Below are 25182 nucleotides of genomic sequence, written 5' to 3' on the forward strand. Positions count from 1 at the left end.
TGAAAATTCGGAGTAGTGTCAAAGTGATTCTCAGTCACTTAATAATCTCCTGATAATCTCAAATTTACCTTTAGTAAGACTCAATTTTAAGACTTCCCTACAAAATGACAGGTGGTGGCCATAAATTATTATCCAATATATGGTTGTAGTTCCTGCGCAACGCGGATATCTAACTCTTGGTCTCCAGAGATGCCCTTCGAGTTTCATTCTCCATCATACTGACCAGTTTAATGATATTGTTAAAGTTCGAATCACTAACCAACTAACACGTCTCCCGCAGCGAAACGCAGGTACTTTTTCTAGTTAAAATTAAAAATCAAATACTAATAACAAAAAAAGAAAACCCTAAAACCCTATTGGAGAAACTAACTCCTCGGCCCGCCCAACTCTCACACTATTTCTCTCTATTTAGTCTCACACACACAGAGACTGTGTTTCTCTGCAATTCGATCGATACATACATACATATATATACATACACACACCTCTTCCACTCGCTTTTTTTTGAACGATGTCGTTGAGACCAAACGCAAGGGCAGAGGTCCGTAAGAACCGTTACAAAATCGCCGTTGATGCCGAAGAAGGGCGGCGCCGGAGAGAAGACAATATGGTTGAGATCCGTAAGAATAAGAGAGAAGAAAATTTGCAGAAGAAACGACGTGAAGGTCTCACCGGTACTAACTTCCCTGCTCCTCTTCAATCCGCTTCCACTGCTGAAAAAAAGGTATACATACACACACACACACACACATATATATATATATCTAATCTCTCTCTCTCTCTCTCTCTATATATATATATATGTATTCCTTACAGTTATACTATTTAATCAGTAATTTAGGTTTAGTTTGTGTTTTATTTCTAATTTTTGTTACTGAATTTTTAGGGTTTTTTTGTTATATATATAATATATATACACACAACTGACACACACACACACACACGCACACTGGAAGTTTGATACATGTTTTGAGAATTAGATACATACAATAGCAAAATCGGATAATTTTTTAATATATTTGTATGTATATGTCAGTTTATGAATAGTACTTTTTTTAGTTATATGTTGCGAGGGGTAATGATACGAATGTCGATTACAGTTAGAGAATTTAGCTGCAATGGTTGCTGGAGTGTGGACTGATGATAATAATACGCAACTTGAGTCTACTACCCAGTTTCGTAAACTTTTGTCCATAGGTAATGGCATTTTGAAATGGTTATGTCTGTAGCTGTCACTGTTGGCCTACTTATCTGATTTGAATGTTGCTTTTTGTGAACAGAGCGTAGCCCTCCGATTGAGGAAGTTATTCAGTCTGGTGTTGTTCCTCGTCTTGTTTCTTTTCTTGTCAGGGAGGATTTTCCTCAACTTCAGGTGAGATGGGCTATGTGATCTAGATGCTTTTACATATAAACAGAATAATGTTTGCTTTTTTTCGATTATAATGTGTTTTTTTATATGATGTAGTTTGAGGCGGCTTGGGCTTTGACTAATATTGCTTCAGGGACATCTGACCACACAAAAGTGGTGATTGACCATGGTGCTGTGCCGATTTTCGTGAAACTTCTTGAATCTCCCAGTGATGATGTTCGCGAGCAGGTACCTTGCTCTATTGGTTATCTTATGTATATCTCATCATTTATAAGTACTCCTTAGTCTGTTAAGCGCATTCCTTTCTTGTGTTCATTTTTGGAGTTGGGACAACATTAATATCACTTGTATCTTTGTAGGCTGTATGGGCACTGGGGAATGTTGCTGGCGATTCCCCTAAATGCCGTGACCTAGTACTTGGGCAAGGCGCTTTGATTCCTTTGCTTTCCCAGTTAAACGAGCATGCTAAGCTATCTATGTTGAGAAATGCTACATGGACACTTTCCAATTTTTGTAGAGGAAAGCCACAACCTTCTTTTGATCAGGTTAGTCTTTGAAAACTCTTATATTACTAGCAGGATACATATGCAATGCAGTGTGATAAACACATCTTTTAACTTTTTGTTCATCACTGGTATTTTTTAATGGTAATCTTTGTTTACCTTGGAGGATAGAAGAGAGTGAGGGAATATATGACGTTATAAAAACTTAATTAACAAACTCATGTTTGCTGTATAATAATTACTTGTATTAATAAATTAGTATGGATAAAAGAATTCGAGTTATAGATAATTAACTTATTTTGTTTTATTGATAGTTCTATATAAAGGAACACCCCACCCCCTTTTCTCAAAAAAGCATGAGATCTACCCAAACTACCCCACTTTTTTATTCACTAATTTACACATCTCCACCTAAATCAACACCATCCGCCGCTACCACCATCGCCGCCGCATCACGTGGATAATATACCTAGTATAGTAATTTTTCATTTGTTTTGACAGACAAGGCCTGCACTTCCAGCACTTCAGCAACTTATTCATTCAAATGATGAAGAAGTTTTGACAGATGCATGCTGGGCGCTTTCATACCTTTCAGATGGTACTAATGATAAAATTCAAGCTGTTATTGAATCAAATGTATGTCCCAGACTCGTTGAATTACTGAAGTGAGTATATGCTAGTCTTTTTTTTGTTCTAGTTGTGATTTGTTTATTGCTAGTTTCTCATGTTCTACAATTTTGTATGATTTGTTTCAGTCATCCTTCTCCCTCAGTACTCATCCCTGCTCTTCGTACAGTTGGTAACATTGTTACTGGTGATGACATGCAAACTCAGGTATCGGCTTCTATAAGTTCCTTAAACTGTGGTTTGTGTGTTTGTTTTTTATAGTATATGTTCCATGTTCTTAGAGTGGACACTATTGTCAGATAGTGAGTTTTTCTTTCTTGAGTTTGAATGAGGATTTAATGTTTGCTTTATTTTTTCCGCATTCAACCAGTGTTTGCCCATGAGCTGATGTTTCTTTATTTCTATTGTCTCGACCTTGATTGCATTCTTTTTCCCATAGCTTTGGCCTAACAGTGAAAGCCTGGGATTCTCCTAAAGGAGGTCATTTGTTCACTTTCTGCCAGCATCAACTTTGGTGGAATTGCTTTCTAGAAAATATCTTTGGTGCATGTATTTTGATGTTTTATTAGAGCTACTTATTACTATTTAGAACTCAAAATGTCTGAAGTACCAATGTGCATGTTTTTTGATGATGTGCATGGTAATTACTAATCACTAATAGGTTTTATTCTTTGATATTTATAACTTCCCATGGTCATAGTAGAACTAGTTTTCTATCTTTCTTCCTATGTATGATGCATTTCTTGTGTATAAACTTGAATAATATAGTGTCATGGACTCATGTTATGTTCTGCTTGTAACTCGGATTTTTTTTATTGATTGCTTTGAAGAATACATTTCAGTTGATTACTTGTAGGTATTTAGATGTAATTTAAATTAATATACAAGCTCTTTTGATGCTAGCAAAAATTCTGAAAATTCTGAGTGTAGTTTTGGATTTCTTGTTCACTTTGTAGTCTCTTCTAGTCTTTTTGTTTAACCAATATTCTTTTTGTGTTTGTTTTAGTATATCATCAATCATCAAGCACTGCCTTGTCTTCTAAACCTCTTAATCAATAATCACAAAAAGAGCATCAAGAAGGAAGCTTGTTGGACTATATCAAACATCACTGCCGGTAACAAGGAGCAGATTCAGGTAACATACCTTGGAATTGTTTATCTCAACTGACTTTATTAAAACATTAACCTTTCTGCATTTATGACCCGTATGTCTTCTTTGTTATTATACAGACAGTGATTGAAGCAAGTGTCATTGGTCCACTTGTTCAGTTGCTTCAAAATGCAGAGTTTGACATCAAGAAGGAGGCTGCATGGGCCATCTCAAATGCTACCTCTGGTGGAAGCCATGATCAAATAAAGTAAGATGATTGCATATGGATTGTTTTGCTTTTGTGCAGCCCATTTATTCCCCTGTATCTGAATTTTGAGGATTTTTCCTTGCACAATTATTGCAGGTATCTTGTTAGTCAGGGATGTATCAAACCATTGTGTGACTTACTTGTCTGCCCCGACCCGAGAATTGTTACTGTTTGTCTAGAGGGGCTTGAAAACATACTGAAGGTCGGAGAAGCCGAGAAGAATCTGGGACTATCAGGAGATGTCAATGTTTATGCACAAATGATTGATGATGCTGAAGGACTGGAGAAAATTGAGAACCTGCAGAGTCACGATAACAATGAGATATATGAGAAAGCCGTGAAGCTTCTTGAGACATATTGGTTGGAGGAAGAGGATGATGCAATGCCTCCTGGTGAGAATGCCCAACCTGGTTTCCACTTTGGAGGTGGTGATGTTTCTGTTCCGAATGGTGGCTTCAACTTCAACTGATTCAAGGTATGTACATATTTGTACTGTCTTTCCCGTCTCTTATTTATTTGAAATCCCCTTTAAGGAGTTGCGATATCAAGACTGAATCTGACGTGTTTATTTTGCTGTACAATTGTATCAAAGCAAGTTATCAACTTAGTGCAGTATACTAGGTTTTGATATGGGTATGGATCATTTTCAGGTCTTCTTGAAGTTAGGGTCATTTATCATGGCGAGATAGGGTCTGATATCTGAGGTAATGCATGGTCCAATATTCGTAGAGTGGTTGAAGTTTTGGAGTGGTTCGGGTTTTTAAATGAATAGCAGGTCAAGTGTTTATGATTTATGTAAAAGCAATATGTTATTTCACTTTGGAAAATCCGACTATTTATAAACTGGGATTAATATAATTTCCTGTTTTTTGCATCAGTGGTTGTATTTCTTCTTTGCTATTTATATTGTTATCCAGCTGGGAATCTTCTGTGTTCCTATGTTTCTCTGGTCTATGTTAATGTTCCATAAAAGCTTGTTATTATTAATTGGCTACCAGATTATAACTCGACAGCAAGTTTCTAAATTACTTGCACAAATTACAAAACTTAGTCTTTATTAATTGAATTAATTAGGTAAAATCCATGTACTTGTGTGAGGCGTCATCACTTGACCTTTATTCTTTTCCGTGTTTGCTGGTTTTATCCTTGTAAAGGCAACTCCTAATCGTGTATGGTGTTTTGCTGGTTTTATCTTCGTAAAGGCAGCTCCTAATTACGTATATGCAACTTCATTTGAAATTATATTGAGCCGGGTCACTCTTTTTTTGCATCCTCTCTTAGCTCACATCTTTTCTCTATGTAATCTAGCTGACATTTTCAAAATAAACACTACAACTTACATCTCTAACAACTTTTGAAAACATACTCTCGTTAAAAAAGGTAAAGCATACATTTAAATCATTTTCACCTTGAAAACCCGTTTTCATCTTGTCCTCTATGTCCCGATCCATCTCCTTTTTCCTTATACTTGCAACTAATAAACAGTCTTTGTATACTAAACACCAATAAACGTCACAACAAATTTAAAAATCAAAGCAAACTTCTGTATACTGCTGAATATGTAGGGAGAGTATGATGGGAAACTCATTTGAAACTTCCTATAAATCGACCTGTATATGTTTACATATCTGTAAAATGTTTTCGTGCACTGACCAGGAGGGTCCATCATCATAGTATCCTATTATTCTTTACAAAATCTGTGTCTCTGCAGCCTTGCACAAAATATTGGTCATCAAAATTACTAAAATTTTATACTAGGACAAATTATTACTCATTAAACTCTTATTAGCTTTAATACACTTAAAATAATCTTGAATGAACTAATTCACCAACATTATATTACTAGACTAGAAACATCACAACTCACAAGGAAAAAAACCCCCCGAAAAGTGCATTATTTAGTTATCGAGTGATTCTATTTACCCATTTAACATCAATTTTTTCTAAACAAGAAGTCAGTGTTAGTTAACTAGTAGTTAACGTAATTCATTTATGGTCGAGTGTCATAATGTATCAATATAAGTTCTTGTTCATTATCAAATGAAGTCATCATGGCTCGAGATGCACATGGGGTTTTTATTAGGACATAGGTTTGACCCTCAAGAGTAAAATGCTGTTGGGGTTTTTTCTTGAAAATGTCACTCTGCGATAATGCATGCAAGGTTAAGACTAAAGACAATGTAATCTACTCTAAGTGTCATTGTATGACGAGGTGGAATGCAATTCAAAACATTACTTTTTAAAAAAATTTCTTGTACATTACATTCTTATTATTAAAGCTCTTTTTGAAGATTAAATTTAACTCGATCCAAAACTTAAAAGTGTAAGTGAATGAAACGCGTAAATGAGTGATTGGTTCGGGTTTTGCGAGGAAGATTTGAGGAAGTTACACTGACAAACAATAATTCTATAATATTTTGTTTTAATTTATGGTTATTTGAGGGTTGATTATGTATATGAAAATACACAACAAAGATGGGCATGTTGTGTTCTCTTATATTTACATTTATGAAATTGAGTTGATTTTTCTGTATTCCTTTAGCCAATTTGTGATAACCGGTAATATTAGAGAGGTGGTTAGCATCCTTGTTTTTAGAGACAGGAATTAAGGGTTCTATCTTTATGTCTTACAAAGCATTACCTCGCAAGATTGGAGGTCCTTTTATATTTTAGATAAAATATGGCCTCTCTTAACTACCATCGGAATATTGAGACCCAAATCCGTGGAATAAACATTGGGTGTTTACTTTTACTTACAAGCTAGCTTACCTTTTTGCTAATTGGCGTTGAGATGTATACCGCTAAACTTTGCTAACATTAGATGTTTTATGGTATTTAGAATACACAAGTAACAAGTTTATATAAGCAAAGAGATTTGGTAATGCATGACTAACTTTGTGCGTTTGCTAATCCGCATTCAATAAATTAAACTAGAATTATCGTTTTGGGATAAAAGTTATGATTTTATGTTGAAAGTTAAGAAATATGAATTGACTAAAGTATCCTTAATAAAATAAATTATCATTAATTTTTAATATTAAATTACATCTTTAGTCATTTATTTTATAAAATATCTTCACTTATCCCTTTCGAAGAGTGATATTTGTACAAAGAAGTTTTAGTCAAACACCTTTAAAGTTGGTTTCAACTTTATAAGTAAAGTTAGAACAACTTTAACTTTTAAATGATAATGGCATCGGAATGTAACCAACTATGACCAAAAGGTTATGTAATGGAGTGATCTACTCGATTAACTATCTGATGTATGCACTTATGTTTTTTGGGTTATGTAATGTAATAAATGACCTGCTAAACAGGTAGCCGGTTACCACTACATCTTCATTTAAAAATTCACCCACATGATACTCACAAGATGAATATGATGTGGATTTACAATAATTATAACTATTTTATATATTCATATAAAAATATTACATACATACATGAAAACATTAAAAGCCTAAATATTTGTCACCGGAATCTGGGGTTGCCGGAAAAATTGGTTATCGCCTGTTGTTGCCGGAAAGATTTGCCGGAAAAATTGGTTACGAAAGATATAAAGATAAACAGAAACACGATAAACGTGGTATTTGCAGGAGAAAGCAGTTTTAGAGAATTTCTTAAGCTTGGAGTCGAGGAGACGACGATCAAGATGGTCACCGGAATCTGCTCCTGTTGCTAGAAAGATTTATCGCCAGAATCCTCAGCATTTTCTTGTTCTCATTTTTGTTCTTAAGTTTGTTGAATTAATAAAATATTGAATGAGCGATGATCAAAGACACTTGACAGATATTGATCCACGAACAACAAATGCCGGTCAAACTTGTCGGGTGACTATGCATAACCAGTAACTTAGCCGGTTATATACATTACATAACCCAAAAAACATAGATGCGTACACAAGTTAGCCAATCGAGTATATCACTACATTACATAACATTTTGGTCCATAGTTGTTTATATTGCACTGCCATTATCTCTAAATTATAATGTCAACATTTAAACTTAATCTTTCAATTTTAATTATTGATTTTAATCTAAGGATTAAAATTATTTTAATTTTACTTATAAAGTTAATTAAGTAGATTAATTTTTAGAATATCTTAATACATATAATTAAAATGAATAATTTTTAATGGTCAATTAGAAACTTATAACCATAAATCTATAATTAGGGCCCAAATAACAAACTCATTTCATTGTATTTCTTTTTTTAAGTAGCCTTGTTTTAGTTGGGCTTTAGTCATCTATAGCCCATATTTTTATTTACAGATGGGCCGTTTTGTTATAATAAAAAAAATAATGCTATATTTATTTGTAAAAGAAAAGAAAAACGTTTACAGAGTTTAGGGTTGCTGGTTGCTCTCTCACATTCAAGCTTCTGAATACTCTTTCTTTAAAGGTCAGTTTTTTTCCATATATATATTTTTGTAAGTTTAGTGTTTAAGTTTCTGGGTCACTAATTACTAGCAAGTCAGTTTCTATTAGTTTCAGATTTCTTATAGTTATTTGTGTTTAATTATTGTACATATATGCTTTATCAGTTTTATTATAATTATTAAACATTATGTGTGTGAGTTTGTGCGCGCGCGCGCGCGCGTGTGTGTCAAATAGATATTTTTGTTTTCTGGTTTGTTGTGTTCGGATACTGTAACTTTAGTAGTCGGGGTCGGTTCAGAATTCCCGAGCTGAGAAAAGAAAAAAGGCCTTGTAAAAATGATGACTAAAGCTATAACAATATATTATACAATAAAAAGATTGTTTAAAATATTTGGTGCCCCAAATAAATGTAGCCCGGACGGGTCTGGTTTGCCCCTCCCCAGGGCCGCCTTTGTAATGGGGACAATGTGTCACTCAACAACAACAACATGACCCAATCCCTTAGAGCGGGGTATGAGGGTGGTGAGATGTAGACAGTCTTGCCTCTACCTAGTCACCCAGAGGAAGAGAGACTGCTTTCATGAGGACCTCTGGCCAAATGAGGCAGAAGTAGGAGAGTGTAAAGAGTGTAGTAACCATACCTGTCGGCAGAGTATCACCTGATTATAGTAAGAGAAAGAAGAGTTGCAAACATACCACATAACACTCTTTAGCCCAAATTGGGCAATACATAGTAAATAGGACCTTTGTAGTTTGAACATATTAGACATCAGCATAAAGACATAATAAACTTTTTACCAGATAATCGAGACCTTCATAATCTATTTTTCTCTAATAAATATATCTTGTTTTTTATTTAGCAGACAATCCGATGGCTGTAAAAAGACCTACACCAAAGGTGATGGGGGTAGTGACAATACCCAAAGAGTTTGATATCCAGGCGTCTGATTCTGACCCGGAAACAGCGTCAGAAGATGCAGAATCAGAGTCTGATTCAGAAGGGGAAGAAGACTTGAAATTAGCCGAGCCTTCAAAAACAGCTATATATAACAAAGAAGGTATACTTGATAAACTTGCAGACATCAGGTGGCCCGAGGATGTAGAATGGATTCATAAGCTTTCACTCGATATTGAACAAGCAGAAGAGGTGGACGTTAATGATGATTTAGCTCGTGAGCTTGCTTTTTATACGCAAGCGTTAGAGGGTACACGAGAAGCCTTTGTGAAGTTTCAAGGAACGGGCCTTCCGTTTCTACGTCCAACTGATTATTATGCTGAAATGGTGAAAACCGACACTCACATGGAGAAAATTAAGGGCCGGTTATTATCTGAAAAGAAGAGAATCGAGGAAGCTGAAGAGAGGAGAAAGATGAGAGACAACAAGAAAAAGGCTAAAGAAGTGCAAGCGGAGAAACAAAAAGAACGGGTTAAACAGAAGAAAGACGAGATTGAATCAGTTAAGAAATGGAGGAAACAACGACAACAAAGTGGGTTTCCGGGAGGTGAGAAAGACAGTGATATGGGTTTACCGTTTGAAGTTGGAAAAGAGTCGGATAAAGCTAAGCATCACAAACGGGTTGGGGTCAAACCATGGGATCGGTCAGGTGGGAAAGGAAAGCCAAGTTTTGGAAAAGACCGAAAAGGAGCAGGGAGCGGTAAGAGGAAGAGCAGAGAGTTTAGGGATTCTAAGTATGGATTTGGAGGAAAGAAAGGCCTGAATAAACAAAACACTGCTGAAACTACTAATGATTTTAAAGGCTTTAACAAAGGCGATTCCTTCCAAAATAAGAAACGAAAGAAGTGAACACAACTTCGTTAGTTTTGGTTCTTTCAGGTTAGATTGTTGTTTTCTTTGAATATCCAAGTCTTTAATGAGTTATTGTTTTTGTTGCTATTGTTTAAGCTTTAGTTTTGTCTACCTGTTTGGTTACCTAGTGTTGGGCATATTTCGTATTACATACAATTTTGTACGCAATGTTTTGTCTTTATTTTGGAACTTATCGAAATATCCAATTGGGGAGAAAGATCACCTTGAAATTTAATCTTTTAGCGAACAAATTTTTCCCACTTTGTATTTTTCGATCCCATAAATATTACTAATGAATCATGTAACATTAACATATACATTATTGGCTGAGGTTATTGTTGGCTATGTTAAGTTTATTTATGGCTCTAATGTTATTGCTGGAGAAATAGGTTTCTGTTTTGGGTACTGATGTCAAAACATATGTTTGATATTGCATATCATGTTTATAATCTGTGATTTATCCTTAAGAGTAAAAAGTTTAAATTTGAATCCATGCCTTTATGTTTCTGCTTGCGTGCGGGGTGAAGATTACTTGTGTTTATGAGCATGCTATGTTTCCGCATCATGTTTATTATCTGTGATTAATCCACATACACCTGTTTATGTAAAATGAATGTACTTGTGAGTTGCTCTTCATCTTTTCCAATGTTTGCTGGTTCTTTCTGTATCAATGCAACTCCTACTGGTATAAATGCAACTTAATCAGGAATTTAAAGCCTGGTTAGGACCCTTGGATGATAGCATCCCTTCTCAACAGAAATAGTTCTTGTGCATTTTGTTGTACTTTTCTACTTGTCTTATATTTGGGTCAGACAGGAAACAAAACACATGGCAAATCTGTAATAGCAGATGGTTATGATAAAAAAAAAAAAAAAAAAAAAAACATGATTTTTGCAAACAAGGTAGCTTGACAAAATACCAAGATGTTGAAAAGACTGTCTGTTGTGCACTCCAAAATGAAAGTGCGTTGACATTTTCACTATGCAATTTGTGTACCATTGCGCCAACATTTACATTGATTCAACTAAAATCACAATTCTATGAGAACCAACTCATAAGAACGAAAAAATGTTTATTATATGATACACTTTAAACATCAAAATTACACGTAGGGCGACAAAGAAGACAACGCCACTGCTAGCCACAACTAATAGAAATTTTGCCTCTAGGCTTCAGCGAACTTTTCACTGTACAATAGAAAGTAAAGCAAGCATACCTAAATATCAAAAACCTTATGTTACATATCACTTCCCAATTAGAGAGTTGATATGTATACAACAAAACTTACTCATATACAAGATCTTACAACAGATAGTTTTACATCCCAATTAGGAAAATATGGATTTTTTTGCAGATATATATTTCCACACAGAAACCAACATCATGGCTGCCCGAACCTTGCACCACCTTCCTCTGGGCGACCCATTACCCGAGAAACATATGTTAATATCAGAGGAAATAAAATCCATATTTGGTCCATTTGCTTGCCATGATGACATCCCGTCCTGAAGATCAAAAGCTTCATAATCATCAACTCCCAGTTCACTTCCATCGTTTATTCCACTACTATATGGATCTGAAATCTGCAATTGCAATTGATCTGAAAAAATTTAAGGTCCTATAAGAAACGCGAATTGAGATACCGTGAATTTAGCAAACACTATAGATAATTGATAGCAAACACCAAATTGCCCGTTCATAGCTTATGAAGTAATGTTTACTATTAAAAATGAACGGCGGTAGGAACAGAATCTGATATTGCCAAGGCCTTTTGTGTGTAAAGCTTCAGGGTCATTACAACTAATATTTAAAACCAATTAAAATTTCCAATATTGTATGAGTCAGTTACCAATGGTTCTTCTCCATCATTTAAGAGTAAAGATGGCAGTTTCGACCCTATGCAGGTTCTGTTCTCTTTAAAAGATCAAAACAGTTCATACCAAACAGTTAACTGTTTTGATCAGTTACCCAACCCACCCATTTTGGCCCTTTTATTAGAGATTATATCCCAATTTTCTTGTTGTAGCTGTTATCTTGGAAGCTCATATAGATATATAAGGAGCCAACACGAATAAACAATGTGACGATATGAAGTCATACTTTCGATTGATGTATATTTACAAAAAGGCCACAAAAGGTTTATATACCTTGGAGTGGAAGTGGGACATTAACATCCTGCAAGACTAAACTAGCCATTCTAAGAAGGTCAGGATTGAGGTTGGCAGCTCGCACCGGGGTTGCAACCATAGATAGATCATCAATTGGTATCATTGGAGCCAGCTCTGTGTAAACTTGTTGTTTCACCTCTTCCAACATAGCCTGCAAAACAGTTTCACATCGGTTAAATGCCATGTATAGTGGACCCAAATGCATGAAGCTAGATCTGATCCAGGTCATATCAGGCAAGAAATACAAACCTTTTGATCAGTAAGTTCATTCATGGAGAGGTAATTTTGACCATCTAAGGTTGCACCAACGACCTCCAAAACGGAATTGAACAAGATACCGATCCCAGCTGCAACACAGTTGTACATGTACACCTTGTCGTCTAAAACACATGTTTTGGCATGCTTGATTATTGCCTTCCATATGCTGTTATTGGGGCCGCCGAGTAGCTAAATTATCCACATTGAAACAATAGAATGAGTTGTCTACGACAAGCTCATAGCAAGAAGCCAAGAAGTATGTAAAATAGTTAAAAGGAAGTGTCTCTAACCATGCACAATGAGGCCTCATTAGTATTGTACACCTGCAGAAAGTCTTTCAAAGTATATATCTTGTGTAAACCCAACTTTTTGTGCAAAACTCCCTCTTTCGCTATCTTTTTCAAGCGCCATATGTCATCGACCAACGATGGAGGATAATGCTTCTTGTAGTCTAAACAAAGAAAAAAAAAAAAAAAACAACCATTAACAATGACTTCCTTTCGACGATAAAATTAAAGAGACATTTTAAAAAAGAAATTAGAAAGACTTACGCTCTCCTCTCTGATCTTTAACCACAAATGCGTCGCTTCTTGCTTCTCTAATTCTAACTCCATTAGGTGCATTTTGGGCCTTCACCCCTAACCTAAATTTCCGGCTCCTCCTCCAGCTTGAGTTATCAGTATAAACTACTTCACCTAAATCCGCAACACCTTCTTTTAAAGTTAGTACCAATTCCCCAGTCAGCAAAGGCCTTTTTCCGTCTCTTGCGTATATAACTTTGGCATCAAAATCATGTTGGGGCCAATCTTCATCATCATCAAAAGAGAAATCACCATCAAGAGGAACAATCACTATCTTAAGTGACGATAAGGGTCCACGTGATACAATCCTATTATTACTAACATCGAATAACACTATTTTGATAGGACTTGCGTCTTCAGACTCGATCCTACAGCCAGTGAAAAACGTAGGGTGCAGCTTCGTCTGAATACGAAGCTGCAAAGACGTCGTACTTCGTGATTCATGTGAATCCGGAGATCTGTAAAAAAGAAAAAAAAAAAGACACAAACTATTAATACTATATATGTACTCATATCATGCTCAACTATATTTCACTAAACAATATATATATATACACACACAAAATGAGATGTAGATACAAACCTTGGTAATTTGCCAAAGTACTTTTCCAATACACGCTCCACCTCCTCTCGAACCTAACAATTATACGAAAACATGTAAGCCATTTATTTACTGAATGAAAACCGATTTTATGATGATTTAATTGCAGACATTTCTCAAACATATATCTACTAAAACATAAGCAAAGATCAGAAGTTATAAATATATGTATATAGTAATACCGGTCGACGAATCAAGTTTTCCAACTTAGCCTCGTCTTCAGGTGACAGACGCATCGTGACATTTCTACCGTCGTGTCCTCTGTTAACTGATGGTCCTGATCCATCCCCTTCCTTGTCGTCATCCTGATAGTAGTCGCCGTCATTAAACAATCGTTTGTATCCCATTATTATTATTACTACTACTACACATCAATAATAAACACGTCACAACAAATTTAGGAATCAAAGCCAAGCAGATAACTGTAAACCGTCGAATATCTGCGTTGTTATTTATAGGAAGAATAAGATTGGAAATTGATTTGAAGCTTCCAAGTAAAGATGTATATACCTGAATAATGTGTGTGTGTGTGCACCAACTAGGAGAGGAGGGTGTGGACTGGTCATATTATTATTCTTTCCCTTTTTATAACAAAACCTATATATGTTAGTTTCTGCATGAACACATCATTGGTCATCAAAGTTTCTATTAATTACTGTAGTTTATGCAGCTATAATTATTACTCATTAAATTTCCATTCATTATACTTTTACTATAGTTATTATTAGAGTTTAGAATTTTAATTTGGAAAGATGTAATTTCTTTTAGGTTAAGTAGAACCTGAATTTAACCTTTTCAATCTATTTTAAGAGCTAAATCATAATTATGAGCCCATTTGATATAAACTTTTTTTTTTTTTTTATGTAAACCCAAAAATTAACTGACACAAATATATTTATTTAGATTTATTATTTGGGAATAATGTAAATATTATAAAAATTTGACGTTTAAAAAAAACTAATCTGGTTAAAATTACCTTAGCATGTCTGAATCGAAACTAACTTTATAAAAAAAAAAAGTTAGCTACTAACAAGTAACACCTTAATAATCAAAAATGTTCTTCTATTAACATATTTTACATAATGAATTGAAGTTTATCTAGACAAGAAGTTGTACTTAATTCATTTATGGACAGGACAATGTCATAATATAGCAATAATATAAGTCTCCTTCGTTCCGTTTTGATACATGCATTTTTTTTCTATTGTTTTCGTAAATGCTCGGCAAAAGTTTTGGAGCGGCCCTTTCTAGTAATTTAAAGTTTATTTTAACCATTAAAATTAACAATTCAACTTGGTCCAAAACTTATATGTATCAAAAACAAAAAATACATATCTTCATTTATGTGAAAAAAAATTGTATAGTGATAATTAAGTGGGGTTAGATGAAGAATTTAAAATAATAATGCTTTAAAAGTTTTAGTCGAAAGAAGTAACAAAGAGAGAGAGAGAGATAGAGGGCGTGGGAGCGAATAAAACGCGTAAGGGGGTGATTGGTTTGGGCCTTACGAGGAAAATTTAAGGAAGTTACATGACCGCGTTTATAAAAATAATAATAATAATCCTGAAAATACATACGACATTGTTTGATGTGTTGAATTTTGGTTATTTGAGGGGGTTAAGTTGGAATTGGAAGCAGACAAGAAAGGCGGATTTATAATTACAGCGTTTCAAATAAAAAATGGAATCTTTGTAGTAGGGTCTTACATTTAAGGGGTTTGTTTGGACTTTGATGGCTGGTTATTTGGTTGGCTATATAACGATTTCTTCTTTAAATTGTTTGGTCCCACATATGTATTACATAATTTATATCTATCCTTAAAAATAAAATAAAATAAAATAAAATAAAAATCATCTATATCTATACTATCTTATAAAGCATTTTGCCCTTTTTAAAATCTTAAAAGATGATTTGAGCTACCTAAATTACCCTCTTTTTTTATTCACTAATTTAAACATCTGTACTTAATATACCTATAATACCCTTAAATCTTAACTACTCATTTTTTTTTCTCTCCTCAAATCTCAACCACTCATTTTTTTCTCTCTCATCCATAAATCATTTTAATTCTCTAATTTATTCAAAAAAAATTATCTCAAAAACCATATATCGATAAATTATAAAAATTGTATGGGTGTTCTTAAAATTTCATGTTCTTTCATTAGAGATGTCATTCGGTAAACTTTCGACGAATCTTTAAATCCGGATACGGAGCCCGTACGGCTAAGGCATTTGGTTATCACACTCTATGACTTATCACATCCTATGACCTATCACCCCCACCATCTCACCGTCGTATTGCACATATACTATTGCTCGTACTACAAAAGATAGCTCACATATTAATAATTACATAAAAAAAAAGGAGAATGATAAATAGATCTTTTACACTATCAGTCCTTTATCATTTGAAATATTTTCATTAACTGTTTACATCAATTACTTTTAGATTAATTTCTCAACATCACTCGATGTCGTCTCTACCATCAACTGTCGTTCCTCACCACCACGTCGCCACCACGGATGCCGCCGCATTTCGTGATACCATACTAGTACTATCTTACAAAAATAATAGCTCCCATGTTAAAAATTACATTCAGAAAAATGTTTAAAATACCACTAATGATGTACGAGCTCGATTTGCATCACATATAGTTTAGGTGTTTATATTACCTAAACGTTCATCATATAATTCCATCTTAACGTTTGGGCCCTTAAACGTGCAAGTGTCATGACAACTTAATAAGTCTAGTGAACTAGATGAACAAGTCATACATTCATGCACATTCCAAATATCATCGACATATATTTACATTTTAAACAATCTCACAACATTACATAACATTTCATAGCATATCTTAACATCTCATCTCAAAACATATCATATATCTCATATCATTGAGGTAGCATTTCAAGCTTAAATAGTCTTCTACATAGTCCATATCACCTCCCGTATAATCCCGAATACCCATAAGTAAATAAGATATCATTTGGGGAAGTTATTATATGAGAACTATGTTTTTGTTGAACCCTCAGCGTGTCAAAGTTGTGTATCTTACCTCGAAGAAACGCACACAAATGATAACTATAGCTACCGTGCAAAGCAAGTATTCCCGACTACATATAATCGTTAAATGATCATTAATACAATAAATAAATGCCCACTTACTTATGATCATAACCCAAGCTTAAATACTTAAGAACTTGACCCGTGTCAATGTTTGATTCAACGAAAATTCAACCATTAGGTTAGTGTTCCCAAAACTCGACAAAACTTGACCTTCGCTCATTTTCGATCTTTAAGAAACTTTTAATATTGATTCATCTTTAAAGGGAAGTACCATTGGAAAATAAACTCTCCCACGATTTTGTGGATAACTTACTTGTCAAAAACGGAGTTACAATCTGAAAGTTATGCTCATTTCAAAATTGATACTTTTTTTAGACTAGACAGTGATCTCGACAAGGGTAATTTTGATCTCCCCGAGATCATTCAGCCCTATATCCTTATTGACTTTTAATCTCGACGAGAGTCCCTTTCCCCTCGCGAATATATGTTTATTTAAAGTTTTGGATTAATTTAAAATTTTAAATCACGACAAAATCAGAGCTTTTAAGCATAGAGGATGATGGCAAATAGCCTTGTGATTTTAGATCGTAAACTCAATTTTTGAAGTATTCATGTTATTAACTTATTACAAGTAATATAAGTAATAGGAGTTGAAGAATTGAGAAAGAAAAAAAAAAGATAATTTTATAAATGAGAAAACGATTAATCAAATAAGGTTATATTGTGTTTTGTGTCTATAAGATAAGCGGTTAGAGTTTAATTTTAAGTCTAATAAGGAAATTGAATATATATAGAATTAAAAAAACTAATTTAATAAAATAAATAAATTAAAAGGACATGTATCGATCAAAAATTACGTCACATGTCGTTTCAAGAACATCTCAATCCTGTTTTAATTTATTGGTAGATATGGCTTTTAAATATTTATCCTCACCTTCCAAGGAACATCTTGACCACATACGCTTATATGTACACGAAAAATATCATAACAAACTATTGTTGTGTTATATGCAAGTAACCTGCTAGAGTTATATAAAAGCTTATTATTAAACAAAATTCCATCATAAAACAATGAATATATGATGCTAAATTATATGGATTGAAAAATAGCCGAGTTAACAATTTTACAAACTTTCGTATGTATGTTATCGAGTACTCCCTTTCTTTTCAATTGGATACAATTACAACAGTAATATGGGTTTATGCATGATAAAATATTACCATGTTCGTATTTATTATTTGCAAACGCCTGTAGTATTTAATGATTTGCGAACCCACGGTATAAATGATTTGCGAACACCTAAAAATTCTGCATGGGTACAAAATTTACAGGTGATTGTCATAAATTTATATGACTTGATATCCGTATTATTCGTTTTGATTAATTTATCACACTATATAAATGAAATAACAGATTATACAAGTAGATAGTGCATAAATATGGTAGCTCTATTCAATTAGATGATACTAAAATCATCTCCTTCAATTTATGGCTGGGCAAAAAGTTTTTTTAAAAGAGTTTAGATATTAACTTCATCAATTCAATATTCATTCTCATCAATTTTGAAGTAATTTCGGTTTGATACCAACTTGTTTGATGCCCTTAATAAGCATTTGTTAAATCTTGTCGCTTTTTAATTGTTAAGGTAAAAATAGGAATTTTATTGTGCTTATAAGGCCTCTCCTTATAACACCATCTTCTTCCCTACTTCTTACCCACTTCTTACCTACTTCTTACCTCTTCACCCTTTTACTCTCATCCTGCAAAAGATAAGAGTATGTCTGTTCGTGTTTCAACACCTTGCGGCCTGGTGCTTCTATTTCCTGAACGGTCTGGTCGCATTGTTGTCTCTTCTTCCTTTAGGTAACCCAGGACCCCAGAAAGTTCAGTTTGAAGGAGGGTGTCCTCTTTGACATCCGCCACGATTCGTGTTTTCATCTCATCTTCGGTGAGACGAGGTCGGTGAGGATTTGTCTTTGATGATGATGAAGCCATTTGGAATGGTGAGTGAGTTAAGCAGACGAAACAAGTTTGTAGAATATTTTGAGTGGAATGGTGATGAAACTAGTTAAGGCTCTGGGTAGCTATTTATAGATTGAAAATGTAAGTAGCAGTTAAGGACTGTAAATGTAAATATTTTGAAATTGTTGGCCGTTTAAGGGACTGTAATTGTAAATATTTTGAAGTGAACGTTGGAGGGACTGTAATTGTAAATATTTCAATTTTTGAACGTTGGATGAGCGTCTTTGACTTCAGGCTATAAGTATTGCCTCTTTACCGGATCTTTCATTTCAAAACTCAAAATTCTATACATCTGCAATGGCTTCTTCATCAAATGCCCTTAACCTAAAACCACCAATGACTATCGATCAAGTTGATGACAGTATAATGGCTGATATCCTGGACCACCAAAAGTTAAAAGAAGACCTTGTTGAAATTGGTGAAAAACTTCAAGCGAAAAAGAAATGGTGTGAAGAACAAATATATTATACACAGACGGGCCATTGTACTGAGTTTAAGTGTCAATACTTTACTTATTTGCAGGAGAAGTTTGACAAGTGTAAAGAAGCTGTGGTAGAAATTGCTTGTGCGATCATGATCTTGAATGAGTTCATCAGCTTTGACAAAGCAGTTTATGTCCAGAAGAAATAAGTAGGCTATTTTAAAATTATGAATAAACTTATGTTCTTAAAGTAGACTTATTTTATTAAAAAACTTAAAAACATTACAATGAAAGTAGAAACAAAACACATAATTCAAACTAAAGCACACTTAAAGATAAAATGGTTTGGAAATGATTTGAAGTTGTTATTTGAAATGGTGGTATGGAAGGTGTATAAATAGAAAAAGAAAAAAAATTAAAAAAAAGGGCATGTAGCCGTTACATTTTAAAAAAAAAGGTTTTGAATTTTTTTTTATTTGGTTCCAACGGCACAAAATGGCCCACCACCACTCCACAAACGCGCGTTCGAAAGAAGGAGAAAGGGAGATGACGCCGACGAAGACGTGACTGTGCTTATAGCGTCCTCGCCGGGCCACGCGTCGGACGCCGGCTATAAGCACCGGCCTAATAAGCTAATAAGAAAAGGATGGCTCGTTATTGATATGATTCCATGCCCAACATAAAAGAAATACTAAAACATGAAACCCCATAAATCCATAATTAAAAGGATATGAATAGTTGAATCACCTGCATTCGCTACTCTTATGATTATTATTATTATTATTATCTATATTATGGAACGCACATTGTGAGGATTTTAAAACCCAGTGGCTAGGGGTGTTTCATTAAACTTGCAATGTAGGGTTCCAGGGGAGTTTACTCCAAGGTCTCGAGTTCAAGCCTTGGTAGGTTCTTCTCGATGGTATTTTCCAATTAAGGAGGTGGTATGATGAGAAATAGTATTTAAGATCCGCTTAGTGCGGGACTCTTTCGTTGTGCGATTAGCACACATCATACACGTCTGAGGTAAAATTCACTTGTAAAAAAAAAGTGTAATAAGTTACGAGTATATGCATCTTTTGTGTTTAAAATAGTTATACGCATCTTTTGTGTTTAAAAAAGTTATGAGTTTATCGAATGCATTATCATATGTGATTGTGAAGAGAGAGAAAATATGTGTCATGAAAAGAGAAAGCAGACAAGATGAAGTGATGTTGACATTGAGATAAAAAAAAAAAAAACCTAAATAATAACACAACATTATAATTTCAAAGCAACCAACCATAAATTAAACTATGATGACCTTAATAAGTATACTATGTAAAATCCATTTTTTTTATTATAAAAGTAAGAAAATTTTAAAGTAGCCAATACTTGCTTTATGAATTAATGGCTCAATGCTAACATAAATGACCCTGCACAAAGGTATCCTGTTAATGAACGACGTCAACAAGAATGGTCATCGGTGTAATTGGGCACAAGGTCGCGCAAGGCAAAGACCGTTTTAGGGTCTCTAATGTTGTCAAAGAAAAAGACAATCGATGTTTTAGTTTGTTTGAGACAACCTAACCAACAAGTTGTATTAAAAGTCCATTAGATCCTATTTCTATTTTTGTGTTAAACTTGGATAATACATTATGTAAAGTATCATTACAAGTAGTAATTATTCAAAAATTATATAACTATATTCCGACACACACACACACATATATATATACTAGCACGTTACTCGCGCAATGCGGCGGTGGTCGTGACAATGCCGTTGTAGTGGGGGGCCGAGTGTTGATAGTGGAGACGGCGTCGAGTGGTGTGGATAATTGATGGAAATGGTTAATGAAAATATATTAAAGAATAAAGGATTGGTAGTGTAAATTAATCATTAATGTTATGGGGTAGTGTATGTTGAAATATTTTAAGGGGTACTAAGTGAAAATATTACATATTTTCAACACTTCCATAAATAAAAGGGGCTATTTCTTTTATAATATAGTATAGATATAGATATATGGTAAGGTTCGTATGAAAACTATCCACCTATGAACATAAATAATTTCAAGTATAATTTGATCTGTTCATATATAAACAAATCTGTTTACATATGAATATCAAGTTATAATTTAAAGGTTTTCAGAATTCTTACAATTTAAATAGTTCTCACATGAATATATATATATATATATATATATATATATATATTTGATTTTAATAAAGTGATAGATATGTTATTTTTTATTAAACCGTGAGTCGAGTAACGATACCAAAGAACACTTTACCTAATGGACAAACATTTTAGCAAAAATACCTCATAGATGGTGGATATCACCAACTGACCAAGGATGTATATTGTTATCATTTTAAGAAAATTAATTATGTTCAAATTTTTAAAAACATATAATTACGTTTATTAGTTACATTTAAATTTAATATGTACTTTTAGGGATAAAAGAAAAGTAGTGATAAATTTAAAACACCAAACCTAATAACTATCCACAATAAAAATACATTATTCCTTATAAAAGAAATTTACTCAATTTATCATTTATTTCCGCTGAAACATCACTCATCACATCACATTTATAAGATTAATTCTCTCCTATGAACAATTTTTTCGTAAAATCTCGTCTAATCTAATCTTCTAATAACTAATAATAAGTTAAGTTTCTAGTACAATACGGAACAAAAAGGACAATATATAGGATGGGACCTATAAAGCATTTTGGATTTCTAAATTCGCAATGTCTTAAAATTCAGACTTTCCATATTATCACTTTTACATATTTATAACATATATCATTTATTTTTTAATATACTTATACTATCACACTTTATCTATAATCTATCTATCTATACCCGTTATAAAGAGAATAACATTAAGACATTAAGCATATTTTTTTTCCCAAAATACCCTCACCTTATTCCTGAAGTTTCAAAATTACCCTTCCACACAAACAAAAAACAAACACATCCTAAAAAAATATATATTGACAAACAAAAACACACACATCCTAAAAAACACATAACCGAGCCGTCGCCGCCGTAATTGGTCATATCCACGAACCACCACATTTAACAACTGCTTTTTAACAGGTTCCGCTGTAACGCGCGGGCACCAGGCTAGTTACGTTACAATCACTTTTACGACCCGTATTTCATAACCAAGTTATATCTACTTCAAATCATATTTAATGAACAATGATTTATTTTGTTAAAATAAGCAAAGATTGGATTAATATATTAACACTTCTTGCAAGGTAAGATGTGATTTTCTACTTTAGGTGAAATCGGAAACAAATCTCTATATCTCAAGTACGATTCAAAATGTCTACATCTCACCCTTTCAATACAATGTCTAAAAGACAAACGATACCGAGTGTTACCTACTTATATTTAGCTTTTCCTTAAGCATTTGGTACAAATCTTAGAAACATAGGTTTATTGGGCCTGGTTTGTTGAGTTGTATTTTGAAATATGGATTTAATCTACCGACTACTATACATACGTGCTGCAGAAGTCCATTTAGCAATTCGATTCTCAATTTTTATTTTTATTTTAGGTATGTTCAAATCAAATATATATTTAGTTTATTATTCTTATGAACAATGTTTCTATATTCTATATCTACGTAAATCGAATTATATGAACAGTAATTTATCTTTTATGAAGCATTTGGTGCAAATCTTTAAAGTTGATTTGGTAGTTTGATGAATGGGCAACTCTGTGAGATTTTGGATTGATACTTGGGCTGTAAAAAAACCGTTCAAGGAACTCTTCCCTGATCTATACTTCCTTGAAACCTGTAAGTCCATTCTTGTTAGTGATTGTTTTTATGTGCAGGACAGTTTAGTTAGCTGGAATTGGCGATGGAAACGACCATTCGTTTCTATTGAAGAGCAACGCCAATACAACGAATGCATTTCGTCCTTGTCAGAGTTTAGGCCATCATTGAATGAAGATCGATGGTTGTGGACAAAGAATGAGACAAAAGGTTTTTCAGTAAGATCAATTGAAGACTGTGTTACAAAATTTGGTAAATGAGGATTGACAATTCACATTTAAATGGAACAACTGGATCCCAATTAAACAAATATCTTTGGATGGAGAGCAGTGAAAGAAAGGGTTCCTACAAGAAAGGTGCTAGCGAGAAGAGGTGTTCATCTCCAATCAACATACTGCCCTTTATGCCACATCTATGAAGAAGATATGAATCATCTACTCACTGGCTGTGAAGTTGCACATCAGATTTGGTCCAAAGTTGCTTCTTGGTGTAATTTACAGCCCATATTTGCATTTGATGTAACAAGCCAATTGTCGAGAAGCTTAAAAAAGGTGATCTAACATCTATGCTATTGTCCTAAAAGGGTCTCTACAGTGAAGATATTTCAAAACATTCAATCATCATCTTACTTATGGATAAAAAATCGCTTTACATATAGAAATATTTCATGGAATGATTGGTGTAATTTTACGTTTTAATTTTTTCTTGTATTATGCTAGTTTCTAGCTAGTTGTTTTTGTCAATATGAAATCCAAAGTTGCAGTTGAAAAAAAAAAAAGTTTGATTAGCAGTGTACTTCTGTTGGGTTTGGTACTATTGGGTCTGTTTTTTTGAGTTTCGGGTCCATTGAACAATTTCATTTTCAGTCCTCGCTTAGTCACTTTCCTTTCTTGGTATGTTCAAACTGTTCAAGTTCATGTTAGATTTACTTTTAGTTTATTAATGAACATTGTTTACATAAAGCTACTTTTTTAAATAATTTTTTTTTTTTGTTAATACACTACTTACATTCGCATATAAGATTTATAGCATTGTATTTTATTATCGTGGGAGTAACCTAATTTGTATTAATATCATTATTGTTCTATTTAATATTTTTACATTTTCTTATCATTATTATGTTGTTCTATTCAATGTTAACAGCTAGCTTGATATCGGATTTTTTCTAAATGATGAATTTACCCTTCGACGGGTACTCCTATCAAAATCGACTCAAGCTCTTTGGGGGCCTTAAGCGAGTTCGATTTTAGGGCCTATTTAGTTAGCATAAAAAACAAACGTAAACAAAGAAAGGTACGTGCCTCATTGTGTATATACAAAACTGTGAAAGTCGCTGGTGTGCTGTCTACTTCTTGTTGATCTGCTGCTTTTCATTGTATTGTGGAATAGTGCCTTTTATTGATCTGATAATACCTGATGCCATTGATTGTTACATGTTATTTTGAGTAATGAAACTCAAAAAGATAAGGGTAGATCCATTGTGGATAAGAGATATAGAATTAAAAATAAGGGATAATCAAAATAACATTTATATACTTGAATGTCAAATCATAATAAGCGATAGCCACTCTTAAATTTCTCAAGGTCAATAATGAAAATTTTGATTTTCGAGTAAACAAGGATGATTTAAGCGGTTTATATTCACAAGAAGAAGCTATTTTTAGTTAAAATAAAACACTAACTATTATTAACTTAAAAAAAAACAGTGTTAGAAATTTTGGGGGCCTTTGCAATTGATGGGCCTTAGACCTATGTCTTACCCATCAATACTATAAGGCCGACACTGACTCCTAATACTTTTAGTTAGTTAGTTAATTTACCTACGTCATTCTTTCTTTATCTTTCATAAGTTAATAGTAAATTTTCCACGGTCAAGCATAGTGGAGCTCCTAGTCCGACAGCTTATGGTATAACATGTAACACCTTTTTTTTCTTGCATATCTAAAGTAAATTATATAATTGGGCTGTAGTTCAAACTTCAAATATAACAAAATAAAGTAAAACAAATAAAATTATCATACTTTGTTAGATGAAAATCATTATGTATCATAAAAATCTTTGTGCATATGTTAATGTATGTACTTGTGTTTTATAAATCTTCGTTTATCAGTTTTATCATGTTATAATCGTCAAAATATTATATAATTTTTTACAATAGTTAACCTTTGTATAATTGACATAACTCAATTAGCCAAAAATACAATTCATTATCTTTGATATCGGGTATTACATTAGTTCATTC

The 25182-nt window shown here is 33.5% G+C and overlaps 3 protein-coding genes across 4 annotated transcripts; 2 read left to right on the forward strand and 1 right to left on the reverse strand.

Annotated features, from left to right (window-relative positions):
- Positions 1-361: 361 nt before the first annotated feature.
- On the forward strand, positions 362-4731 carry LOC122595405 (importin subunit alpha-1-like). The gene is made up of 11 exons (XM_043767758.1): positions 362-724; positions 1101-1197; positions 1281-1372; positions 1466-1597; positions 1729-1914; positions 2374-2537; positions 2628-2706; positions 3506-3634; positions 3730-3857; positions 3954-4332; positions 4508-4731. The coding sequence occupies exons 1-10, from the start codon at positions 512-514 to the stop codon at positions 4324-4326; spliced, it is 1593 nt and encodes a 530-aa protein (XP_043623693.1). The 5' UTR covers positions 362-511; the 3' UTR covers positions 4327-4332; positions 4508-4731.
- A 3444-nt stretch (positions 4732-8175) lies between these two features.
- LOC122596374 (probable rRNA-processing protein EBP2 homolog) lies at positions 8176-10278 on the forward strand. The gene is made up of 2 exons (XM_043768939.1): positions 8176-8258; positions 9100-10278. Exon 2 carries the CDS (start codon positions 9108-9110, stop codon positions 10038-10040), a length of 933 nt encoding a protein of 310 aa, XP_043624874.1. The 5' UTR covers positions 8176-8258; positions 9100-9107; the 3' UTR covers positions 10041-10278.
- An 817-nt stretch (positions 10279-11095) lies between these two features.
- On the reverse strand, positions 11096-14057 carry LOC122598046 (calmodulin-binding protein 60 B-like). Of its 2 annotated transcripts, none has more exons than XM_043770652.1 (7): positions 13834-14057; positions 13634-13686; positions 13021-13508; positions 12760-12920; positions 12461-12658; positions 12191-12362; positions 11096-11643 (listed from the first exon to the last, which is right to left on the reverse strand). In XM_043770652.1, exons 1-7 carry the CDS (start codon positions 13996-13998, stop codon positions 11372-11374), a joined length of 1509 nt encoding a protein of 502 aa, XP_043626587.1. In that variant the 5' UTR covers positions 13999-14057; the 3' UTR covers positions 11096-11371. The 2 variants fall into 2 exon arrangements, with proteins under 2 accessions (XP_043626587.1, XP_043626588.1); XM_043770653.1 differs by having other exon boundaries at positions 11519-11626.
- Positions 14058-25182: the final 11125 nt, after the last annotated feature.

Source organism: Erigeron canadensis, chromosome 4 (assembly GCF_010389155.1).
Source record: "Erigeron canadensis isolate Cc75 chromosome 4, C_canadensis_v1, whole genome shotgun sequence".
NCBI lineage: Eukaryota > Viridiplantae > Streptophyta > Magnoliopsida > Asterales > Asteraceae > Erigeron > Erigeron canadensis.